This window comes from Paramacrobiotus metropolitanus, unplaced genomic scaffold (genome assembly GCF_019649055.1).
Source record: "Paramacrobiotus metropolitanus isolate TYO unplaced genomic scaffold, Prichtersi_v1.0 Parri_scaffold0000148, whole genome shotgun sequence".
NCBI classification, from domain to species: Eukaryota; Metazoa; Tardigrada; class Eutardigrada; order Parachela; family Macrobiotidae; genus Paramacrobiotus; species Paramacrobiotus metropolitanus.
This window is the reverse complement of record NW_026570368.1, coordinates 170,406-194,483: the sequence shown is the minus strand read 5'-3', so window position 1 is coordinate 194,483 and position 24,078 is coordinate 170,406. Positions and strand designations below refer to the sequence as shown.

Sequence of the window (24,078 nt, the reverse complement as noted above, 5' to 3'; positions counted from 1 at the left end):
ACGAGCGGTTAGCGATGCGGTGCGTCCGGCGCCGGTAGTAAAGGAATGGATACCCCCCGACTACCACCACCCACCCCACCCAGCTGAGGCTTTGGATAACGGTTGACCACGCCTCTAAATCCGGACGCAGGAGGTTCACCGTGCAACCATATACTTCCGGTGGGAGACGGTATAATGCCGCGTCGACGATGATCCCTGGAAGGACGATGACGTGGCATATGATACACATTAGAAGGCAGAGAATCCCCGCGACGCGAGTAGTGTGGGTGCGGCGGTAATGGAGGGGGAAGGTGAGCGCCCAGAAGCGGTTGAGGCTGATGAGGACGTGGCTGGAGGGCTGCAGGAGGCTTAGCGTCCACTGCACGTAGAGGGCGCCACTGCAGGCGGAATTAGACAGGGGCCAGTCGGAATACAGCTCGCTGAGGAGGGTCGCGGGGGCCGCCAAGACGAACCAGAGAAGGTCGACGAGGAGGAGGTGCAGGATGTAGACGCTGAAGGCGGCGGTGGACGAGCGGAGACGCAGGAAGAGGACGAGGACGGCGGTGGTCAGGAGGATGCCGGTGCAGGACACCAGCAGGTGCCCGACCACCGAAGGCGTCCAGTGCGGCGTTAAATACGTCTGTTCGATGGTGGCGTTGGTGAACACGATTAGGAGCGGGTGGGTGGCGAGGGTGACGTTGCTGGTTGTCGGCTGATCAAGGATCAGCGACCGATTGGTTAATTCGCTGGTAAAACGCAGTAACGGCGATAGTAATGCTGTGTGTAAAGACATTATTTTACGTAGTCAAATTGGCAGGTCGGTTCTCCAAATAGATACAGCTGTTAACGAACGGAGTAAGATGCAGCTGTTTAGTCGAGATGTTAAGGAATACGACGTTAGGTGAGCGAAGTATCGTAGATGTACTGCAATACTGCGCACATAAATGTGTCTATTTTGAACACGTATATGCTCTCTGCCTGCGATTGCAAATAAACTGGCCGAACCGGAGCATGTTATAGGAAATCAACGAACATGGACTGCTGTTGCGGCGGAACAAACAAGGCCTCTTCCGGTAAATACATGTCGCCGAGCACGTCTTTAGGTTATTCGACACCGAAATGCCCTTTGTTCCTCGTAATACTCCAAGTTACTGCCGGATTCCCGGTAAAGTGGTTTGCATGGGATCACTAGCTGGAGAGCCTTGAGTGTAAGGTAACACGCGTTCACAGTCTACCGATGAATTTAGAAGATTGTGCATCACGAGAGAACGTACGCACGTATGATGTGGGCTTGATTGAACGAAATTAGTACGTACTGTACACATGTACCGCTTTCAATACAGCCAGAAATGGCGGGTACGTGTGTGTGCTCGTGCATTATTGCTAAACTGATGCGCTGCTTCAGAATGACGTGGCATCAGCTGATTCCCTTTTTCCGCTCTTTTTCCAAATGAAATGTCCGGTGCAACAATATACAGTAATCCTTAGCAGTCTCGATTTCCACTGCGTTTCCACTGCGATAAGGTAATACAAGGAAGCGTTCTCCCAGGGAGCTCACCTTTGCCACTCCCGCTTTTCTCTCGCTAACTGAATTTAGACCCCACCTATTTGCCGGGATTCCAGAAAGGTTAACAGGATGCTGGCTACTTAATTCACGCCGGTAGTTTTAGGAGGTAGACGTCTTTTCCCAACAGCACCTCAAGAGTCAAGCATTGGCCTACCGCTATTTACTGTACAGAGGAAAAAGCCCCGGGACGCATTACGCAACCAGAGAAAAACCGGCGGCTGGAAAGTCGAACATTCACACTGTATGCTATCTTACCGTACAGTGAAACCAAAATAACCAAAATCGTCCGATAGCCAGACCTAGACTGGGCTCACTGCGTTTGCGACGCTGCTGGGATAATCGCTGCTGGGATTTCGATGGGTGGATAACGCTCTTCGCAGCCGGCTTCCCACAGCACGCGTGGCGAGCCACATACGCCCGCAACGTTTCCAGGCTTGAGGAGTCAAATACCGGATCGAGAACGGGATGTAGCCCGTAAATAAACAGTACCGTTGGAAGGAATGACGGAAATCGCGAGCCGGCGTTGAACATACAATCCAGTAAAGTGTAGTGGACGGAACCGGGTAGCCAGCACACGGTGGCCGTCAACGTGCCCAGCGTCATAATGATAAACGGACGCGAAAACTGCTCGTGTCGGCGTTCGGTTCGAGGCATGGATCGGTTACACCTACTGCTCCTTCTGGGCGGTTGGCGGACTTCCCGCGCGCGTGGGTCAAACTTCCAAAACAGTATTGGATAGCGCAGCGGTAGAAAAACTTTGGTATGTAAAACGTGACGATTTCCGAGAAGATAGACCAACTGTGCAGAGCGGCGGCGATGATTCCGCACACGGCGCCGGACTGACGGTAATACACAGCTTCTAAGACAATTCCCGACAACTGAATAATATGCACATACACGACCATTGCGCAGCACAGTAGCCAGGCCAGCGTGTACGTGTGATGGCGTTGGTGGGAGAGCGGCCAGAAGAGCGTCCACACCCGGTTCAGCGTAATGATCACGTGACTGTGTAGTTCCTGGGCAGTTCCCGAACGACATCAGCGCGGGGTACGCCGCTCTGACGTCATGCTGTTAGCGGGTGATTTGGAAGGATTATTCACTAACATCCGGCGCGATAACTAACATTATCCGTGTCGTGATGGAATTTTACGTCCCGTACGCTGCGTTCAATCTGCGGAACGTTAGTGTGCCGGTGATTTCGGATCTGTTTGAACGACAGTACTGTTATGCAACGGCAGATTACTCAATGTTGAACGCACCGCGCAGCGGACGATGGATCTGATCGCCGAAGATCGAAGACGGGATACGCTAAACACCGTAAACTCACCGGTAAGGTAATTACTCATATGTAAACCTGGTTTTTGTTTGCGTTCTTCGCTTAGCAGCGCCCAGTGCAGTGAACTAACCGATTTCTGTATTCGTGTAGCTACTCCAGGCGTATCAGTAAACGGATTCGGGTATGCCGGAACGCGACTGGGTTCCGGTATGGACAGCGGCCGATGGGCGCTGCTTAACAGTGGATGTGAGGAAACTGAACAACATCTGCCTCTCTGCTTGAGCAGGTTATATTGAGAATCCTTACATTTCAGTTTTCAATGAGTTAATCCTGTTAACGTGTGCGGTTACATCCGCTCTTCCCGGAGCGTTCTTGTGAACGAGAGCAAATATATACTAGTTTACTTTTGTCAAGTGAAATTAAATCGGAAAAAAATGAAATACCAAATGGCGAAACGCAGCCATTATAAATCTAGCAAATTGTTAGAATAATAATCACTTCTGTTGTGTATCCATCGTGTATCATCAAAAGTGTCCGATGACTGCTTCGAAGTTCTCATTCTATTTTTGTAATGATCTGCATTTACAATATTGTTTTGTTGGGAAAAGTAGCATTAGCGTTCGAAAAATCAGAACAAAGTCTTTAGCTCCATTAAAAGCCACTGCGAAGAAACTGTGCAGTCGATAACGTACAGTGGACTGCAGAACTGAGTAAACGTCGGACTGGACCAGTTGCGCAATCAGCTTTAACGGCTATATCAGTCAACGGCTACTCATTTCTCCGTCCATTGTACTCGTATAACATCCGGATATCGCGTTTGGCGTAAAGCACGTTGTGCAATCGGCTATTTCTTTGTTCTGACGGATTTGCAGTTGAGATCTCAGATCGGACGATGTGATACAGCAGTCATCCTGCAGATCACTCATTCTTTCAGCCGTTTTCATTGAGCGCCAGACAGAACCGAGCGTCGTGGATCATTACTGCGCCTATGATTTTTATTCCCGCGTCCGCATCGTACTTTCGAGTCGCAAATATCGTTAGCTTTGTGTACAACGCTAAATTTTTGTTATTTAATTTAATCTTTACGGAGAAATGCTGCAGAGCACGGTGGGCGGTGCATCTGGTGCTGCAGATCATCCCGTGGATGTGGAGAGCGCGGAGCACGTGGACCGACGAAAGCTGATCGTCACGTATTTGCCCAGCGCCGTCCGCGAGGCTTTCCTGCGCAATATCTTCGGCACGCGGCGAATTCTGGGCGAGCACGGCACGCTGGAGGAGTGCCGCGTCGCGATGCGCACCGACCTGACAGGTAACGGCTGCAGAGCGTGCTGTATTTTGCACTCGTTAACCCGTCGTTCGTTGAGCAGGTCGGGAAGTGAGCCGCGGCTTTGCCTTCCTTTCGTATAGCCACGAGGAGGCGGCCGCCCGCGCGATCGAGCACCTTAACGGATTCAGTCTTATTGAGACGGCCGCCCCGTGGGAGATGGACGCCGACGGGAATCCCACGCGCAAAACCAAGCACATCAAGGTAAGCGCTGATGTTTTACAAATTCAGATGGATTAAAAATTAAAAAAAACTTTTAGAAAGGCTTAAACTGATATACACGTACCTGTCATTCTACTCAGTAAGTTCGAGCGTATATAAAATGCATAATTATAACTTGATGCTGATAAATGTAGAAAAGGTTGAATTACGAAAATCTAATTACAAATAATAATATACTAGAAGAAATGCACATTGGCTTGCATTGACAGATCGGAGCGCAGCAGCTTTTTGCTTGGAAGAGTTATAATTCTATATGTATTGCCAGTAGTACTTGCTCGTAACATTTTTATTAGAATACTCGTTTTACCTTAGTAACAAATCCATTTATACATATTATTTTGTGGTTATGGAATTTGTTTTCTTTGCTGAACGAAACGGAGAAAAATCAACGGAAGTATTGCTCGTGAATCTATAGAACGTTCGCTGCGCTCTAGGCGATAATAGTACAAGTACAATCTAAGAACGTAGGTAGGCAAGCAATAGCTCTAATAAAAATAATATTAATACGTGTACAAATAAAAATTCGAAACACTTTGAGCAAGCGTAAATCAATAAACAGGTACTGTACTCGCACATTCGTAATTTACAGATCTTAAATAACTTGTCTAGTGCATTAAAGTGCGCCAACTAGGTTATCACGTTGCAGGTGGCGTATTGCCGCCCTCCCACAGAGGCGCACCCTCACAGCAACTTGTTTGTCACCGGCATCCCGTGTGCGTGGCGGCTGGCGGATCTGCAGCGCCACTTCAGCCAGTGGGGCGGCACCATCACGGCCAGCAAGATCGCGCCGCGCAACTGTACCTGCTGTACGTATATAAGGGGCGAAAGTAAACGCGTTCCACCGTTCCCCTGTACTGCTGCCGTCACCCGCCTGGAGTGTGACGTTACGGCAATACATGTGGTTAAATCTGGCGCGGTACATAAGCGCCATGCTCAGCCACAACGTCAAACTCCAGGCGGGTGACGGCAGCAGTACAGGGGAACGGTGGAACACGTTTACTTTTGCCCCTATATTCTATAATTACTGTATTTATTTGTTTAATATTTTTATCACAAGTGTTATAATTAAACTGTATCAATTTTTTGTAAATGTTGTGTTAAATAAAATTTTTATTAATACTGTAACCCTTTTGATAATATATTTTTTGATTATTTTTGATATTTTTATTATTTTGTTATTTATTACATTAGTTAAGCCATGTGTGAACATTATTAACATTTTCTTATTCGTAGACGGGTACGAGCGGCCGTGCGCACTGAGCAACTGGGGCTTCGTCCGTTTTGCTCGCCGGGAAGAGGCCATGACGGCCCGCGACGAGTGTCAGAAGTTGAACGGAGGTTCGTCCACCGCACCGCTGCTGCTCGTCACGCTCCTGGACGATGCCGATACGCGCTTTCCTCAGGGATCTTAAGCCGCGCCGACTAGCCCCGGTTATTGCGTAGCGTCGTGGATATAGCCCGGCCGGTCATGATGCTCACTCGCATATAGCGTGATCTTTTTACCGGGTGTTTTTCGCTGTTTTAGTATTCCAGCGAATGATCGCTGAGTTTTTCCTGTAATTTATTTTGTTTTGTGTCAGTGTAACTGATCGTTATTATTTTTCTGATTCGGTTCTTTTGTCGTAGAGTGATATACTAATTTATTTATTTATTTTTGCTATTTGTTTTTTATATCGCCATATTGCATAGCTCAAATCCGACGGCGCCGTTGCACCGGCAAACTGATCCTATTAATTATTAAAAAAGCCAGGAAACTCGTACAGTATATAAGGAGTTAATCATGGTCAGTAGGCGTGGCCAGAATAAATTTTAAAAGTACTTAAACTCTGCACTGTGCTGTAGCCTGTCAGGGCAGTGCACCGCATAATATGTTGTAACGTTACTGCAGAGCGTGTACAAAATTTGACCAGTGGTCTTTGCTGTGGAGCAAAGCGGACATAGCGGCCGCATTCTGACCGCGTTAGCCGTAAATGCCAATACCGACAACCCGTGTTATCGACAATAAAATTATTGTTTTTGTCATATTACTTTTAATCTGAATTTTAATCATTGAAGGATTAAATACCAAGTACTGGAAGAAAAGAATTAATATCCTGATTTTTAACAATTTCTAAACATGCTCAATAAATTTAATTATTTGTATAGTTCAGGATACTACGAAATGGAAGACGTTCAGTCAGTTTTGTACGAGTTTTATCGGGGCAGACAGCGTCCTTAGACTCTAATGACTTCGCTTCGATTTCTTGCTGGCTCTTTTAATTAGAGCTCGCAAGAAAATCGAAGCGTTACAAATAATGTTTTATTACAAAGCTCTATCTAGAGCCGTTCGCGGTTATCCGGCTTTATTATACACGCGTTAACTAGAGATGGGCATCGGATAAGATTTCCTTCCGGGTTAACGCCGTCAACCCGGCTGGATAATCTGAAGCTGAAGCCAGTTGCGCCTGGTTTCCTTTAACTCGAGATCACAGTACAGCTACCGGCGGAAGCTATAATCGTATTATTGCATAGAATAATTTACGAAATACAAACCAAGTGATAGAAATACAAAAAAAACTTATTAGATATTCGTATCAGAGTTATAATTGGCGGCGTGACAGCATTAAATTTTTAGTCGTGCGAACAGCAGTGCTGGCGGAAATGGCTGGTAAAGAAAGAACCAACGGATCGGTGAGTGAATGCATTTACTACGTAGAGGTGCATTTGCTCACCGTCAGCATCTGGACGGTGGCGCGGTACTTCCCGATCAGCGGCGCAATGGACGTGTACTGCAGAATGGCCGTTAAGTAGCACACGACGCTGAAAGTCAACACCGCCAGCAAGACGAAGGACCGAGACCGATCGCGGGCACCACCCACCGGTGGCATTTGGGTCGTGTTGGATATATGATGTTTAATCAAAAATCCTACAGAAATCACACGTAGACGCGGGGATTGATCTTGGTCAGGAAATTAATGGGGAAAAAATGAAAGGCAGTTCTTCCGTACCGCATTCTGGGTACAGATCACTCCTGCCCTTTAATGCTTGTTATAATACCGTCGTCCGTCCCGCGACATTTCGTCTGCGCTGGCATTGTCCGGTACTCCCATCAAATGGTAATGTTGTTTTTCCATACTTATATGGGTATCCTCTATTCATCCACGGACACAGCCACATCCCGTTCATACACAACGCCAGTAGGTTATATGCGTTGCAATATACGTGTTTGTTGTCCATCTGGTGTACATATGGTTCGAAATAATTTTTGCTGCATAATACTACCAATAAAAGCAAATTGGTAAGCATCTGTTATCTTTTGAACGAGCTCTCTTAAAAAAACGGGATCTAAGCGTAATATTAACAGAATCGTTGGCATTACCAGCAGCACAAATCCGTTTTCATAATGGTACAGCTTGTCGGTTATCGCAACCATAACAGCAACTGTGGCCCGTTATCGTAATGGTAACGGAAATCGATTAGTTACGCGGTGACCTTCTGCTGCCGCAATTGAAATAAAACATGCAGCATTATTTAAAAAAAAAACTCGAGAACAGTTACTTTCGTACATTATACAGTACACACAGATACATATCTGAATTTCTCAGCACTTTCACTGAACCGAGCACTTTCACTGCCATTTTAAACGCTTACGTTCAGGTACAGGTATCAAACGGTACATGTGTCACGGTTACGTTCAGTTTCATGTGATCAGTGTATGTGAAGCATATTCCAAATTTGCCGGCACATTAGTATCTAAATGTGTTTCCATGCGCCTATCGCACTCCAGTCGCTGATCCCAAACACAACCCTTTGCACATTTCCGGCATCGTAACTCTTTACAGTACCTGCACCATTACAACGAAACAAGGAAGTTGCATTGTCGACTGCTTTAAAGACATGCTCGGCGATGTACTGTATGTTCACCGGAAGCAGCGACCTTGTTGGTTCCGACGCAACTACTTACAGTACACAATCGCAAATTCATATACTGTACTGCTACCCTGCACTTGTCCAGACTTTTGTACGGCACGAGCCCACTGTACTGTAGGCGAGTGAGAGCTAAATGCCCTTCCACTTTACAGTGATTTACTCACCTGTCAGCTGCTTTTCTTCTTTCCACCAGCCTGCTGAAAAGGCTTTCGTTGTCACGTTACCGGTAAATAATTTGTTATGAAATTCTCAATAATTTTTGTTCAGTTTCTACGCTTTAAGGTTGACAGCTTAACCTATGTAATTTAAATTGACAGACGTTGCGTCTGATATACATCGCTGGCCCCTGGCAGCTAAGTTAAAGCAGTTTGTTATAACGTTATTAACAAATCTTTGTGGAATTATGTACGTTGTGTAGCTTAGGTTTTTCGCTTTCTCTGGGTAACTTTTATTGCCCAGCCTCGCAATATCAAACCGGCGGAGGGTGGTTGGTCAACAATGGTCGAGCGTGGATGAAGGGGGTGGGGTGGTGGTCGTTTTTATTAAGCTCGTAACTCCCCCTCTGAAAATTTTAGTCTTTGATTTTACTGAAAGGCGTTTTCTGGAAACTTTTAAGTCAGCTGAGTTGCTTGAAACGGAACGCTCTGGCTTCTTGTGTGGACCGCAAAGCTTAAGTAAACGCTAGCTGTCTTACAAATAACGGAATATAATTGCTTCGTATGCGGGATTGCTATCTAATCGCTAAATGCCGCGGAGTACACAGTATTATTTATTCTACTCACAGTTATACGCAGTGTTATTTATCCTGCTCCACAAAACATCGGAATCATTCTGAAGAGTGGTAATAAATCCAAAGCACTCGCCTCAACTCGCAAGCTTGGTAATCAGCTAGGTTTTCTGGTCAAGCGCATCGCTGTGCACTCCAGCTTGTTATCTAATTGCTAAAATTAATGCCGCTGTGCACATACATGTACATATTCTACTTTACAGTTTCTCGTCCGGAATCATGTAGAAATGGAGATAATAAAATGGGCTCGATCAACTTCAATGAATGCATTTAGTCTGGGTGATTGTAGAGTATTTGAGTTCACTTTGTAAAATTTTGGTCAGTAAAAGTTACAAAATGGCAACCGGCAATCAGTCCAATAATTCCGATAGCGGAGTAACTGAAACGGAATCGTAATTGGAGAATGATGGAGCGCTGTAGCAGTGAGTTGACAATACATGTATTGCGAGTGACTGCATAATTTATTTGAATGGGAGTACTGAAAAAAAATTGGAGTTTTACTGAAATTTCTACTTTACACGCTTTATAATAAAGGTACTTGAAACCGGGAAATGTTTGCCAGGAGACAACATGCTGCTCTTCGGTGACCGGAACGGTTTAGTAGGCATGCGGGAAACTGAGAAAGCCTGACTGGTTCTGGAGACAGATCGCAACTGCGTGGAACGGTTGCTACCTTATCGTCAGGCCGAATTTTTCTTGCCATTTCGACTGACATGAGGACTACATGTCAACCGAAATGTTGAAAAATTCTGCCAGTGCGAAACCGGAAATCCGCGGCGCAGAATGGATATCTGGAGGTGAGCTGTCCGCTGTGTCATGCTAGATATAGTCCGCGAGATGCTTTTCCTGCAACAAGACGGGTGAAAAGCTGCTTGTAACTTGTAAGGTATGGAAAACAGGTTTACTCACCTGTGAAGGGTACTCGTATAGGAAGTGATGGTTTGAACAGTGAATTTGCCGCTTGCTTAATGAAGGGCTGTGTTCACAACCATTTGGCACTACCTTTATCGGAGTACACTACCTTTAATTTTTTTAGGTTTTTGCATTCCTTGGAATATCGCAATATGAGGATTAGAATCCAAACTATTACAATCACAATCTTCGCTTTTCCAACTTGATATAGTACAAAATTACTCCAGATTACCATAAGTATACATAACAATTATAAGAAATCCCAAAAAGACTATCTCCGAAATCTTATCCAGATGCAATTGGAATCCATGGATCGAGCCAGGAATCGATTTCCATTTTTCGGCAGTAATATAAATACGTATTTTATTACGTGTATATAATATTATGGTAATCATTTAGGCAGTGTGGTAGTGCACCGACGGTTAGCGTAACTGAAAAAAATCTCAACACTACTCCGGTAACGGTTGTTACAAGAAACTTGCCAACAGTTTCCTTTGTATACTGCACTGTATATTCGAAATTTCTAAAGCTGATCACTTCCACTGTGTATCTGTACATGCTTCGAACAATTGATTACCGACGTATTCGCATTTCCTGAATATACAAATATATTTCACAATTACCATTTGCATTTAACTGTGCAAACAATTATGCAAACCACAAATACGACGTACCGACTTTACACAAAAAACTAAAGTCTATCAACGAAAAACTTCCAGTAGAAACGTTGCAAAACGAAGATCCCTGTATCGGCTTTCTACAGTTTATTCTTGTAACGGAATGCCATGTCGGTAATTAATACTTCGCACATTTAAGGTGAATTTCCAATTGAGTTAAATCATATTAAATTATACAGGAATTGATAGAGAATTCATTTTTTTATCTAATGATGTGGATTACTTCTTTATGAAAAAATTGTACATTTATTTATTTAAAAAAACACGTAATTTGAACACGTAGGTCATCCGTCGCCCAAAGTTTCCATAGCGTAAATGATATTCATTGTCGAAGTGGTTAAATATTTTATAACTAAGGATTTCCTTGAGGAAATTTTTTTATAATGAAGGCGGAGTGATCCGCTGACCACCGCGCGCGCATTGGTCAGTCGGTCCTCTCTGGCCAGGATAAGCAAACGCTCTCCCATACCTGGCCACCTGGACTGTACCAAGGTTACAGTAATTACGGCAGCTTCTTTTCCGTATTTATTCCGAATCAATGCGCGCCTCAACATGATAGCTGCCGAAGGAAACGTTCGGAGAAAGCTCTGTTTTATCTGTGGTATGTCCGTAAAATGCACTCTGTAAAGGCGCAAACAAGGTTATCGGCTAGGAATTCCGGTAAAGTTCTTCGCTGCTTGCACAAACTTGTTATCTTATCGCTAAATGCCGCTATGGACAAATATATACATGTATTCATTCTACTTCACAGTTGTGTATCGGTTCGGAACCAAATAAAGTTGGCTCATTCAACTTCGATGTACTGTATTTGGTCCGCGTGATTTCAGAGCAGTTTTCCATAATTTAATTTGGTCAATAATACGCTGACCAAGTTATGAGAACTTCCTCCGCCAGTGCAACAACATCTTGCACGTTATCATCCAGTCCGCATTAAAGAATGTGCAGCGCGCTCCATAAGGATTTTTACAGTTATTCCGCCGCGGAATAACAGTGAAAATACTTTTGGAGAGCTGTAACTGTCATCACACTTCGCTGACTGTCGCTACAAGTTTTGCATACGAGTACTGTAATTGCTGTTGATTGTTTCCATATAATTCTTATGCAATTGCTGTTGTGAGTGTCAGTGGGCACATTTAGTGGGGCAGGTTTTTTTTATGGAATTTTTTTAGCAGTGGGCACAAAAAAAAATTAAGAGCGAGGAATTTTGATTAAAACATTAACCGGTTTTCCAAAAGAAATTGCAGAGAAAAAATAAATTGCTGTTTTTTCTCTTAGTGTATTGCCAAAGGTTTTCTGTTCTTCTAACGTTTATAGGCAATCTGATTCTCTGCTAAGCTTGAGCCAGACAGTAGGTAATAGGGGTGCATCTGTACGAGGATGTTGAACGAAAAGTGCGCGCGTGAAACACGGTGGATGTGGAGACTGACGGTTTAAGGCAGCACGGCGCTATCATCGGTCCGGAAGATAAGCCAGAAAACCATTGCTTTTTTCAACTGAATTTCTAAACATTCGAAGAAAACCGGTTGTTGGCTTCGCACCAAGTAGTGTAGTTCTTTATTGAATTTTGGTAAATGAATTTCAAAATCTCTGAGCAACATAATCAGAGGTACGAGATTAGCGACATGACACACAAACTCTAGATTATTATTATCCATAATCCATACTGCAAAAAGCTCTTGACTAGAAAGTCTTTATATGCACTAGTTTTTATAAAAATTCAAGCAATGAAGATGTGCTTTGGATTTGCGCGCAAATTCACCGCGTTTTCCAAGTCTACTCTACGTATGCTCCGTACTTTGTAGTCTGCACTGTACTTACTTGACTTCACAGCATTGTTCCTTCCCTATGCGCTTTGCAGCAAGAGATTTGTAGTTATTACGTATGTTTTATGCTATTTTCCTCATCAATATTCTTTTGCAATCAAAACCCAGGCGCTTCGGGCAAAGTTTGTGGAAGTACTCCTTGCCGGAGTTCCTCGTCCGACAGCGGCAGACGGAGCTGGCTTTCCGGGAGAAGTACGCGAATGCGCTGCTCCTCCCACGCACTTCCACCAACGCATGACCGCCTAATTGCCCGACTACAAGCAGGAGAATTTCCCCGAATACCTTATCTAGGGACGGACGGGTAGAGTGCGGTCGGGTACATCACCTGCAGGCTGCAGTAGATCACTTCCCGATTCCGCTGGAGAACGAGGCCGCCATGTTCCGCTATAGTATTGATAGAACCGGAAGTAGCTTAGAAAATGTTTTCCGGTTTCTGATAAGAAGAACACTAGCACACCTTCCGGTAACCAACCCGCTTCCTCGTTGTCCTAGCGATTACGACAATTTTCGCTCCTCACCGTAACGGCTACCGATTACGTTGCAAGCTGTTGCCGTAATTGTAGTGAAACGGCGATTCCAGCACGGTAACGTTCTCTAAAGAAACTCGTCAAAAGTTTGTTTTATGGACAAAATCAAACTTCTTATTTTGGACTTTTTATGCAGAACTCGATCGTTGTTCCTACATATTTTGCAAAGTTGGTCACCGACGTGTACCAGTGTCCTAGAGGTGCAAAAAATCTGGAATAACTGTTGTAAACGCTTTATATTTAAGGCCATGGCTATTTTGGCTTTAATGCTAAAATGGCATTTTCCGTAAAAACTCAGACATACGAAATGAAGACTGCTCTATTAACTGGAAGAAAGTTCCAACCTATAACATCAGTAGACTTCGAAATATGAATTTTTAAATTATGCGACCTAAAGTGGTCGACACTGCGTCGAATGACTGGCTCGGCTAACCATTACGTGAGTACACGCAAGCTAGCGAAGATGTGATATAAAGTCAATGGAAGCATAAATCTGCAATCTACATCTTTTGTCATACCGAGCCATAAAACGTCGCTGGACATCGGTAGAACGAAAGCAAACACAGAAAGACAATAGATTTTGATCACACGCAAGTGTGGCTGAAGCGGACACTCGGCTGTCTGGACAGTCTATGTGGCGGGATACATGTGGTGAGTGGAATCAGCCAACATGTGCACAAGAGACATAAACTTGCATGAACTTTAGAAAGGTGCCGCTAAAAATGCAGCCAAATAACTTTGAAAATTAACTTCTAATTTCGGAGTTATAAGACTTTTTTGAAACTCGGGCAATAGATGCAAGAACATCTCTAAAGCTTAATTGGAGAGCGAATTTAAAAATATTCGGTTTCACTGGAGTTATAACGATAACTAGCAATTGTAAAAAATCACAAATACGGCTTAGCAACCTCACGCAAGAACACAAGACCTACCCACAGAAATCTCTGAGCCAGTTGCTCAACGGAAGCGTATAAAACGTCAATCGCAGCGTTTTATCTTGCAACAGAGTGACAGATCGACATTCATAATTTGCAATTGTTTTTCGAGTACAGGTCAAATGCCAAGTGAAGAATACGTAAAAAATTGTTTCGGAAATTGTTGTACCTTCTCGTATTACGAGCACGTGGGTCATCGGTCGTCCAAAACAATCATAGCGTAAGGATCGGTTGTTGAGAATCAATTTCCAAGAAGCTAATTACCCACAGTACCATATAAGAATAATTCACGATCGCATTAACGTATGACCCAAGCACACAGGCTTTTTGCTGTTTAGTACACTTATACTGGTTTCTTCAATCATGCACAAATCATATTCGTACGCATGACGTGATGCATAATTTTTATTACGAGTATCTTCCCGGTAGATTTGCAAAAGCGTTTTCCTTGCGCATAAGGCTCTAAAGCAACTCATCCCAGCAAACAACTAACACATATCCGGCAACACAGCTCCGCAGTAACCTGGAGGATTACACGGAAACAAGGACTGTATATAGTACAGTAACTTGCAGCATTACGAGGAAACAAGCACTTTTCCGTGTCGAATCGCTATGAAACATGCTCGATACGTACATTCACGGGATGCTGCCGTGTTGGTTCCGCCGGAGCCCTTACTGCGCTTCACCGCCGATCTGTCCAACCTTTCGCTGAGCGTTGATCAGCATCCAAATAGCAACGTTACCTTCATCACCTAGCAATTTACAACAACTCTACCGCTTCACACACGTATTTAACGCCGCAGTGGACTCCCTCCATCGTGGGCCACCTGCTGGTGTCCTGCACCGGCATCCGCCTGACCACCGCCGTCATGGCCCTCTTCCTGGGCCTCCGCTTCACCACCGCCGCCTTCAGCGCCTACATCCTGCACCTCCTCCTCGTCGACCTCCTCGGGTTCCTCCTCGCCGCCTCCGCCACCCTCCTCAGTGAGTTATACGCCGGCTGGCCCTTGTCCAGCCCCTCCTGCAGTGGCGCCCTCTATGTCCAGTGGACGCTGAGCCTGCTGCAGCCGTCCAGCCACGTCCTCATTAGCCTCGACCGCTTCTGGGCGCTCACCTTTCCCCTCCACTACCGCCGCACCCACACCACTCGCACCGCCGGGCTCCTCTGTCTGCTCTTGTGTGTCATCTGTCTCGTGATTGTCCTCCCCGAGATCGTTGTCGACGCGGCGCTGTATCGTCTCCCGCCGGAAGTGTTCGGATGTTCGGTGAACATCCTGCGTCCGGACAGAGCATGGCCGACATTGATCCAGATCGGTTGTCCAAAATATGCATGGCGTAAGGATCAGTGGTTGCGATTCAATTTCCAAGACGGATATTTTATTGGATTGGTCACATCAACTTAGGTCAAACACAGCATCACGCATTAGATCGCTAACTTAAGCACGCAGTGCACTTCGTACTCTTACTAATAAAACCGTTCCTGGACACAGGCTGCACTATCCCGCAATAAAAGCATTTCCAAGTAGTTATAATCACTCGTACTTTATAAGATTACTCTATGATCACATTAACGTCTGACCCGAGCACACAAGCGCCCACTTCCTGCTGATTAGTCCACCTACACGTACTGGTTTAGCACAAATCATACGTTCGTACGCTCGTACGCATGGCGCGATGAATAAGCTTTATCACGAGTATTTTGCCGGTGCATTTGTAAAAGCGCGCTTCATTGCGCATAAGACTAAAGCAAGTGATCCCATGCACACCACTTACACACTTCCGGCATTACAGCACTGCGCAGTACGTAACCTGCAGGCGCAGTAAGTAACCTGCAAAAACCTGCAGGACATTGCATTTTCTAAGTCATCTTGGAATGGCTAATTATTAGGTTAATTAATTCCCACATTTGGCATTGAAGTTGGTCAGTAAAAACAAATGCAGCATATCGTGAGTAGACTTTGTAAGGGATGAGGAGCAGCTTCTGTACTTGCCGGTCAGCGGCGAGATCGTCGTATACAGGAGATTTTGCGAAGGAGGAGCACTAAAGTTTGCAACTAAAAATACCAGCAGCAGACTACGCTAAAGGTTAACACCATCAGTCCCGCGAAGGACCGAGACCACCCTCGGTTGCCAGCCACCGGTGCATACGTCGTGATACGGGAGGTGGCGCTTCTCACCGGTTTGATGGACGGGCGGCCAGCGATGTGGTGCGTCCGACGCCGGTATTAGAGTAAAGGATAGCCGCCGACCACCACCACCCATCCCTCCCAACTCAGACTCTGGATCTCCGTCGAACGCCTCTAAATCAGGGTGGAGGGGTTCCCCGTACAGCCATACATCTCCGGCGGGAGATGGTATAGTGCCGCGTCGAAAATGATCCCGGGGAGGACTATGACTGGACAGATGACACACGGGAGGAGACACAGGATCCCGGCGGTGAAAGCGGTGTGGGTACGGCGGTAGTTGAGGGGAAAGGTGAGCGCCCAGAAGCGGTTGAGACTGATGCGGAAGTGGCTGGAGGGATACAGCTGGCTCAGCGTCCACTGCACGTAGAGGGCGCCACTGCAGGCGGAGTTGGGCAGGGGCCAGCCGGAATAGAGCTCACTGAAGAGGGTGGCGGGGGCGGCGAGGAGGAACCAGAGGAGATCCACTAGGAGGAGGTGCAGGATGTAGTCGCTGAAGGCAGCGATGGAGGAGATGGAGGCGCAGGAAGCGGGCGAGGACGGCGGAGGTCCGGAGAACGCCGGTGGAGGAGACTAGGAGGTGGCCGACGACGGAGGGTGTTCACTTTGGTGTTAAGTGCACTGGCTGATTGGTGGCGTTTACATTCCCAATGAAGTACATATGGGTGATGGTGGTGATGTTGCTGGCTGTCGGCTGATCATTGACACTTAGTGAGCGGTTAGTTAAATCACTCGAAAAGCGCAATAAAGCTGTCAGCAACGCGGTGTGTTGGGACATTTCAAAGTGCCAACGTGGAGGGCAAGGTGTTAAGAAGCTTGTAAAATGACGGAAAACGTAAAGTTTTGTAGCCGAAATGCTTTGGAAAGACAGTGCTACGCTTAGTCGAAGTGTAATGTACCAGTAGTGTAAATGTACTTAATAGTCTTTACGCACACCTCTCTTGCTCGATGGTGAGAAATCGACTTAGCGCATACAAGCGCACTGCATTTGTGGCGGAACAAACACTGCCGCTTCCGGTGAAAGTACGCCGTCGAGAATACCTCCTAACCATTCGACACCGAAACGTCCTTGTTTCCTTGAAAATTTTCAGGTTACTGCACACAGCTACAGATATGATGCCGGAAACCTGCAAAGCGCTGTGTGCACGAACGGTTTGAAGTTCAAACAGATCAACTCGATACAAATATCTATATTTCAATGATGCAGACCTTCTCTATTAATGGACACTATTTCAAGTCTTGGTTAAACGGCAGGGCGACTTTCCAGTTGGAACGTGTGGCTTCGCGTGTCTTCCAAGTTATAAGATATTTCTGGAAATTCACTTTCCATAGTTTTGACGATTAAATTTGTAAAACTCTGAGGATCTCAGTTCGCTCAGCAGTACTTGCATCTGTAAAGACGGACGTGGATCTGCAAATCAAATCTGTGATCCCAAATTTGGAAGATCTGTATGATGACAGCAGCAACATGGGCCGCGGTAAAAATAAACAATTTAGTGATTATGCGCGAAAGCTTTGTTAACTTGAATTTCACTTCGAATTTGAAGATTGCAGAATAAAGGCGCAATTTCTAACAGACTACACTAAAACCATAGTAACTGGTAGAAAGCTTACCAAGTTTGCCAAGTCGACGAAGTTGCTACAAGTCTACAAATAGATTTCATCCAAGTTAACCACAACCAGGCTCAAAGATCACCAAATATGTGCCAGCCGCAGCATAAAGTTAGACTCGTTAGAGGTATATATGTATAGTGTATACGTACTACGGCTTTTCTCATAAACCAGTCATTTGCGCTGTCTTTAATTTTGAACAACCGACCACCCACACGTTCAAATTTCCTGAAGCTACAGAATGTTCACAAATAATTCTGCTGATTATTCTGCAGTACGCGCTCGTAACTGAATAGGCCTAATTTTCCATTTGACCTTTAAACATGGTGTGCAAACTGTCATATACTCGTACCATATTCGACAAAGCATACTTACTATTTCTGCGTGAAAATCGAAGCCAAACCGTTCATTCAAATTTTTTGCTTTAACTACGAGAAAATTTGGTTGCCTCGATTTTCTTTCAGATCCCATAAAAACGACTTGTTTGGTATCAAAATTATTGTCATTTTTTTGTCTTTCGTTTGAGATATCGGTTGATGGTTCCGTTCAGAAGTGAGCGCGCCGCAACTGTTTGAATTCAGCAGGAGTCTGTGCTCAGTTGCATGTTTCCAGTTTATTGGTCAATTTATTGGTCTTGACTAATACATTGTCGGTCGCGGACCGAATGTAACACCTTTTTGAAGTCCACTGGAAGTAGGAGATAGAGTTACAAATACCTCTGCAGTCGATAAACTGCGTACCCCAACAGCTGTAATTCGCTAGCAGGTATGTCGTAGGACAGGGCTAACTCACAGCTGCAGCGCTCCATCACAATTTCCATGGTCATTCCGCCGGCGTCTTAAAGTACAAAGTACAAGCACCATTATTATTACAGTTATAACGTTGATGGCACCGAGGTTTTATTATAATGTGTATGGCAATGGTCACAGCATAATCGGTAGGCGCTGCCACGACGACAACGGGCGACTGTTGTCATTACCACCAGCATAACGCACAAGACGTACCTGCTGTTCGAGATTTGTGGTAACAGAAACTCTTCTAATAATGGATGCGCTTGAATCCACTCCTTATCGTTCTTGAGCACTCCTGTAACGATCACAAACATTTATTAATTATCTGTTATACTGCAAAAAGTAGAAAGCAATCTGAACACTACGAATACGGAACCGAATACGAACACGGATTGAAATCGTGTTCGTAAGCGCATCCGAGATCTGACTATGCATTCGGACCGAACCAGATGCCGATACGGTTGGCATTGATGATTTCGGCCATTTACTCACACTTCGGTTACGCTAATTTCGGCCACCACTCGCATTCGACCACATTACATTTGGGCTGAGTGTTAATTAACGTTGATGTTAATTGTTAATAATTGAAAAATTTGCAGACTTCAGCCTAGTAAGAAGATTACACGATTGCGTCGATGCATTGTTGCCAACTTTTTTCTGTTAATATAAAATTTCATTAGTACTTACTTTTATTAGGAAATAAGCCAACAAATATAGCTAATATCTATAAACAAAGCGTGTTTACGGTTCCGCAATGACGCACAACTATAATGTGTGTGACATGAGTTTTGTTTCTAATTGATAACAGAACACGGATACTCAGAAAAAGAAGCTAACTATTTTGCTGGAACAGAAGACAGATTATCCCACTTTCACTTGCAGCTTCAGTTCATCATTAGACTTTCATAATTCAAAAAATTCTCGTCACAGAAGAAAACGAAAACGTGTAATCTAAATTCTGAAAAACCAAAGACACCTAGAAAACCTAAAAAAGAATGACAAAAACAAATAGTTTCTCTTTTAAAAAAAGCTAGGATTGTCTGGGAGCCTCTTGTAAATTGGAAGTAAGCAGCTTACGATTTACAACAAAACATTAAGTAACAACTTGAAACAAGAAAGATAAAAGCCGAAATGTCATGTTGGCAAAATAACGGTGGCCGAATAAAGTACGGACCGAAGTGAGCATGGCGAACTGTATGGTGCCGAAGTGAGAGCATGTGGCCAAAACGTAGCGCGGCCGAAGCGGTCAAGCAAAACCTGCATCAGACCGGAAACGCTCAACCGCCCAAGTCGGCGACTGCATGCTAACTAGCTGCACTCGATCCAACTGCTTTCAGAACTTTCCTATTGGTCGGTAGAGCTCGATGCGTACTGTATGCGAATACGATACTAACATTATTGTACGTTACTCTACCTAGAGTAGCGGTCAGATAGCAACATGGAAAATATATCGATCGCCTTTATCAAGATTCAGTTTGCCGATTAAAATGCTTTGCGAACTGCATTAGTTCAGATATGCATCCGGGACACGTCGGTGTTTCTTGCATGTGAACTAAACCGTTCAGATCATCTATGAGCCACATTTTGTCCTTTTGTGGCATACCGGGACTTTTCGGACTGCTATGTTGCTGACCGACAACTTGCTGACGACGTTTTGCTGAAGGACATAATGGTTAACCGACAATTCGTACAAGCGGCAATTTTGTGGTCTTCTGCCAACTAATTTGCCAGAAAGTTTTCCGGTTCAGGTGTCCGTGTATTACTCCTTTGCGATGCAAGAAATCTTCTCGTATAGTGATTATTTTACAGTATTTCTCAGCGACCTTGTATTATTTCAGTGCGACCGTATGGACCGCTTAAGATTAAAAATTCTGAGTTTAAGTGGAAATATGGCATTGGCTTGTGCAAGTTTAAAGATCAAAGAGTAATTTGATCTAGCAAGATTTTCATATACAGAATCTGTTGCTACACGGTGCTCTCTAGTTTAGAGTTGGCCTCACCAGGGGTGTGCCATCATTAGCCAAGCCGCCCAGGAATATGATAAAACGTACGTATGGTACTTGTAGTCTTGTAGTATATGATAAATTGAAAATGGAAAGTAACTGCCTTTACTTCATTAGTAGAAACCAAGGCTGCAGTAATCCTCTATAGATTAAAACACTACGTGAAGGAATCCTATGATAACATCATGCTGTTCATTGAGGTGACGCCGTAGCGTTGTTTCCATGACGCGTTCCCGTAGCGAACATAATTCAAGAGTTGCAGTATTACCACAGTAATCATGTTATGCTGTAAGTAGATATGGATGTGTTATTTACAAGCTGAGCACGGATGAATATTGGCTTACGACTAGGTACTGTAAATAAGTGAGTTAGGATGTATTGTTAATAGTAGTCGCAGAATTACGTCGTAGTATTACTGTTTAGTAAACTAGGCTGCGAGATTGACCGAACTGTTGATACAGCTCAGTGCATTGGGCCGCAAGGTGCGACAGTGTCACAATGATCAAGTGAAATACTGCAAGAAACACAGAGGAGAAGCCAAAGCTGTTTCATGTTTGAGCTGATTGAGTAGTACATACAGTGTACTGTGACCGTGGTAACAGACTAGCCCATGTTAGCCCTATGGCATCCATGGTAACAAGCTTTCAAGTGACCACTGGGCTTGAGGCTCTGCATATAGCAAACAACGATTAGTCTTAGATCACCCGCCAGGCCGAGCGGTTCCCAGAACATTTTAAAGCGAGAAAATTGGATGAGTGGGAGCTGAGATCATAGCGAACAAAGAGGAGAGGCAGAAAACCTGCAAGAGATGTATAGTATTCATATAACCAGTTTACGGGATCTACATCCGTACATGAATTTCGTGCCGCATATTAGTTTCGAACTTTCGCCCTAGCTTAATTCCGGCCGCTCAAGAAAACTGAAAATATAATAAATCTGAGGAAACCTAAGAAACATAAGAAACTATAAGAATCCTCAGAAACATAAGGAACCTAAGAGACCTAAGAAACCTAAGAAACCTAAGAAACCTAAGAAACTTAAGAAACCTAAGAAACCTAAGAAACCTAAGAAATCAAGGAATCCGAAGACATCCAAGAAAGCTTAGTAAACAGAACCTAAGATGATTAGGTATTTTGAAACGCCAGGCTCATAATGTTATTTTGTTGCGCATTTACAATTGTTGCATGAATTGTTAGCGAAGCGAGGCCGACAGGCGCGATTTGTCTTTGTCGCTCTGCGTTAGCTCATGTATGTCTATGGAGGCCCATAGCAACAAGTCGTTTTTTGGGGGCTGTCTTGCCCTCTTGAGGCACACAATATTCGCAGTGTCCCTATGTCACTCGCAACGTTGCGACGATTCCGGCGCACTTTATCGCGTCAAAATCGGACCATCCGTTCGCCCGATCATCGTGGTCGTCTGCTTAGCATGTATAAGAGGTTACGGATGTAGATAACTACACTGCTCTGCACGCATACCATTAAAACACGTGTATTACTACATTGGCTTTTCTATTATCGAAAGGCGATTGTTTGTAGTTATATGAATACTATCTAAGTAACAAGGGTCCTCGACACTTTGCCGTTGTACTCAATGTTCTCCCGTTCTACACATCCAATCTGCACGCTCTAAAGTTCTACAGAATCCTCTCAGTGTCGAGAGTAATCCTGCATCTTCAAATTTCTGGAAAGCCCAATCCCTACAGTCCAGTGGTCACTCAAAAGCTTGTTACCATGGTGGCCATTGTCTTAACATGGGCTGTTTGTAAATTCCCAGATTGTTACTATGTGTTATTATATCGAATTGTCATTGAGATTAGCGAACTGCGAATTAGCAAAAATAACAGGTTCTGCTCACGCCTGTTTATTTTGTTCGTGCCTCCTTATTGTAGTAAACATCGTGCCATTATTTAATACATATGCAGTTAACCTTTTTACATGCTCGAAATCCTTAGACAGTATTCATCCGTGCTGGGCTTGTTATATTATTATTTTGACTAGTCTATTACCATTGGTGCCATAGGTGGGCGGCCTTAGGTTGGTATTTATTTTGACATAAATTACTCGGCGTCGTTGATATCTTGGATTTCTCACTCGCGACACCAAAATAGTTAATATCAACTCAGCGCAGTGGTGCAGCGTAAGCGTATACAGAATAATATTAATCGCTCGTGATTATGCTCCAATCTTTCGACAATTTGATCTTAATACTATGAATTCACAACTACGTAAACGTCATCATATTACTTCTCACCTGATGGCTGGCAAATAGCCGAAGCCAATTTTTTTTTGCACTTCGTAGCGGCGTATCCGCGTCGTCGCTATTTAGAAACTGAAGTATTACTGTTCGCACTTATAAGCCACACTTTTTTTCCAAATTTCGCACGTACGATGTGAGCGCTACGGTACCGTGGCCGAGAGTTCGTTCAGCCAGTAGTCTGAAGTTTGTCGAAGTCAAGAATTAGCATTACACCAATAATCAGCGAATATACAGTACGCTTCGACATAGGCGTGGGCTGTTGATCCGTAGTGTGGATGTTCACGAATCACGGTTACCAATCATGTGCCGCAGCAGTTCTCCATTTACCGTGGACAAGGCAACGATCGACCAGGGTCCATTGCGGCCATTTGCGGGTGGTATCGCAGACGTCGATAGAATATTCGCCAGTGCCTACAGCATTTCTACCGCCGTAGACATATATGCACTAGTTAACGATACAAGCTGATGGAGGCACCTCTGTTGTTGCAGCGGGTGAATATCCTCCCAAATTTTACTTCCAGTGTTAACACGTGTACGACGTGTTGTACAGTGGGCTGTTATAATTTTCTTCCTTCGAAGTTTCGGTGCGTAAGCGTATTTTTTGCCACGAATATTTACATATTCGCCACTGATATATCTATCAGGAACATCAGGATGGTAAATCATTACATATCCGTCGGAAATATTTTCACCAATAATGTAAATAAACCCGGCACGGCAGTCGTACCATACCAATCCTGGAATTTTGGAAATCGTCAGTTTTTCAACGTAATTCTCAAGCCGATGAAACTGTAAATTTTTTCATATGCACATTCTTCCATACATTTTTTCCATTAATTTTTTCATATAATTTCTCAAATTTTTCTTACATTTTTCATATACAATTTTTCCATATCGCAGCCACTTGAAAATTAAATTAGTTCAGGTTATGTCTCAACGATCTTTCATCATATTCGACGGCAAATTTTGGATCAATAAGAAAATCGCTAAAAGCAAAGCGTTACCAGTAACAAATGTATTTATTGGAATATTTTTTAGTTGATGTGGTTGATCTGACTTCACGATGTGTGTTGATTCAATGACAAAAATATTTATACTGTAAGTGTACTATGTTGTTTTCCAGTTTAAAGACGTGCGTATTATTACCGCGGGCAAAACATGATTCCGCCATGAAATACGCCTGACAGTCTGCTGGAAACTAGGTAAACGTCGCTAATGACACCGTAAAAACTGCAATGCATAATATAAATACCGGCACATTTGTTATACTTGTATAATTCTAACAGCAAGGATAG

General features: G+C 44.2%; 1 protein-coding gene across 1 annotated transcript; it reads left to right on the top strand.

Annotated features, from left to right (window-relative positions):
• Positions 1–3,914: 3,914 nt before the first annotated feature.
• Positions 3,915–5,780, top strand: LOC129599572 (ELAV-like protein 2). The gene is made up of 4 exons (XM_055497857.1): positions 3,915–4,131; positions 4,190–4,350; positions 5,015–5,174; positions 5,602–5,780. The coding sequence occupies exons 1-4, from the start codon at positions 3,915–3,917 to the stop codon at positions 5,778–5,780; spliced, it is 717 nt and encodes a 238-aa protein (XP_055353832.1).
• The last annotated feature ends 18,298 nt before the right edge of the window (positions 5,781–24,078 follow it).

Excerpts from the sequence above, each read along its gene's own strand:
- LOC129599572 (XM_055497857.1), top strand. The coding sequence starts at position 3,915 with ATGCTGCAGAGCACGGTGGGCGGTGCATCTGGTGCTGCAGATCATCCC. Across the intron at positions 4,132-4,189 it reads GATGCGCACCGACCTGACAG|GTCGGGAAGTGAGCCGCGGC; the intron begins GTAACGGCTGCA and ends TTCGTTGAGCAG. Across the intron at positions 5,175-5,601 it reads GCCGCGCAACTGTACCTGCT|ACGGGTACGAGCGGCCGTGC; the intron begins GTACGTATATAA and ends TCTTATTCGTAG.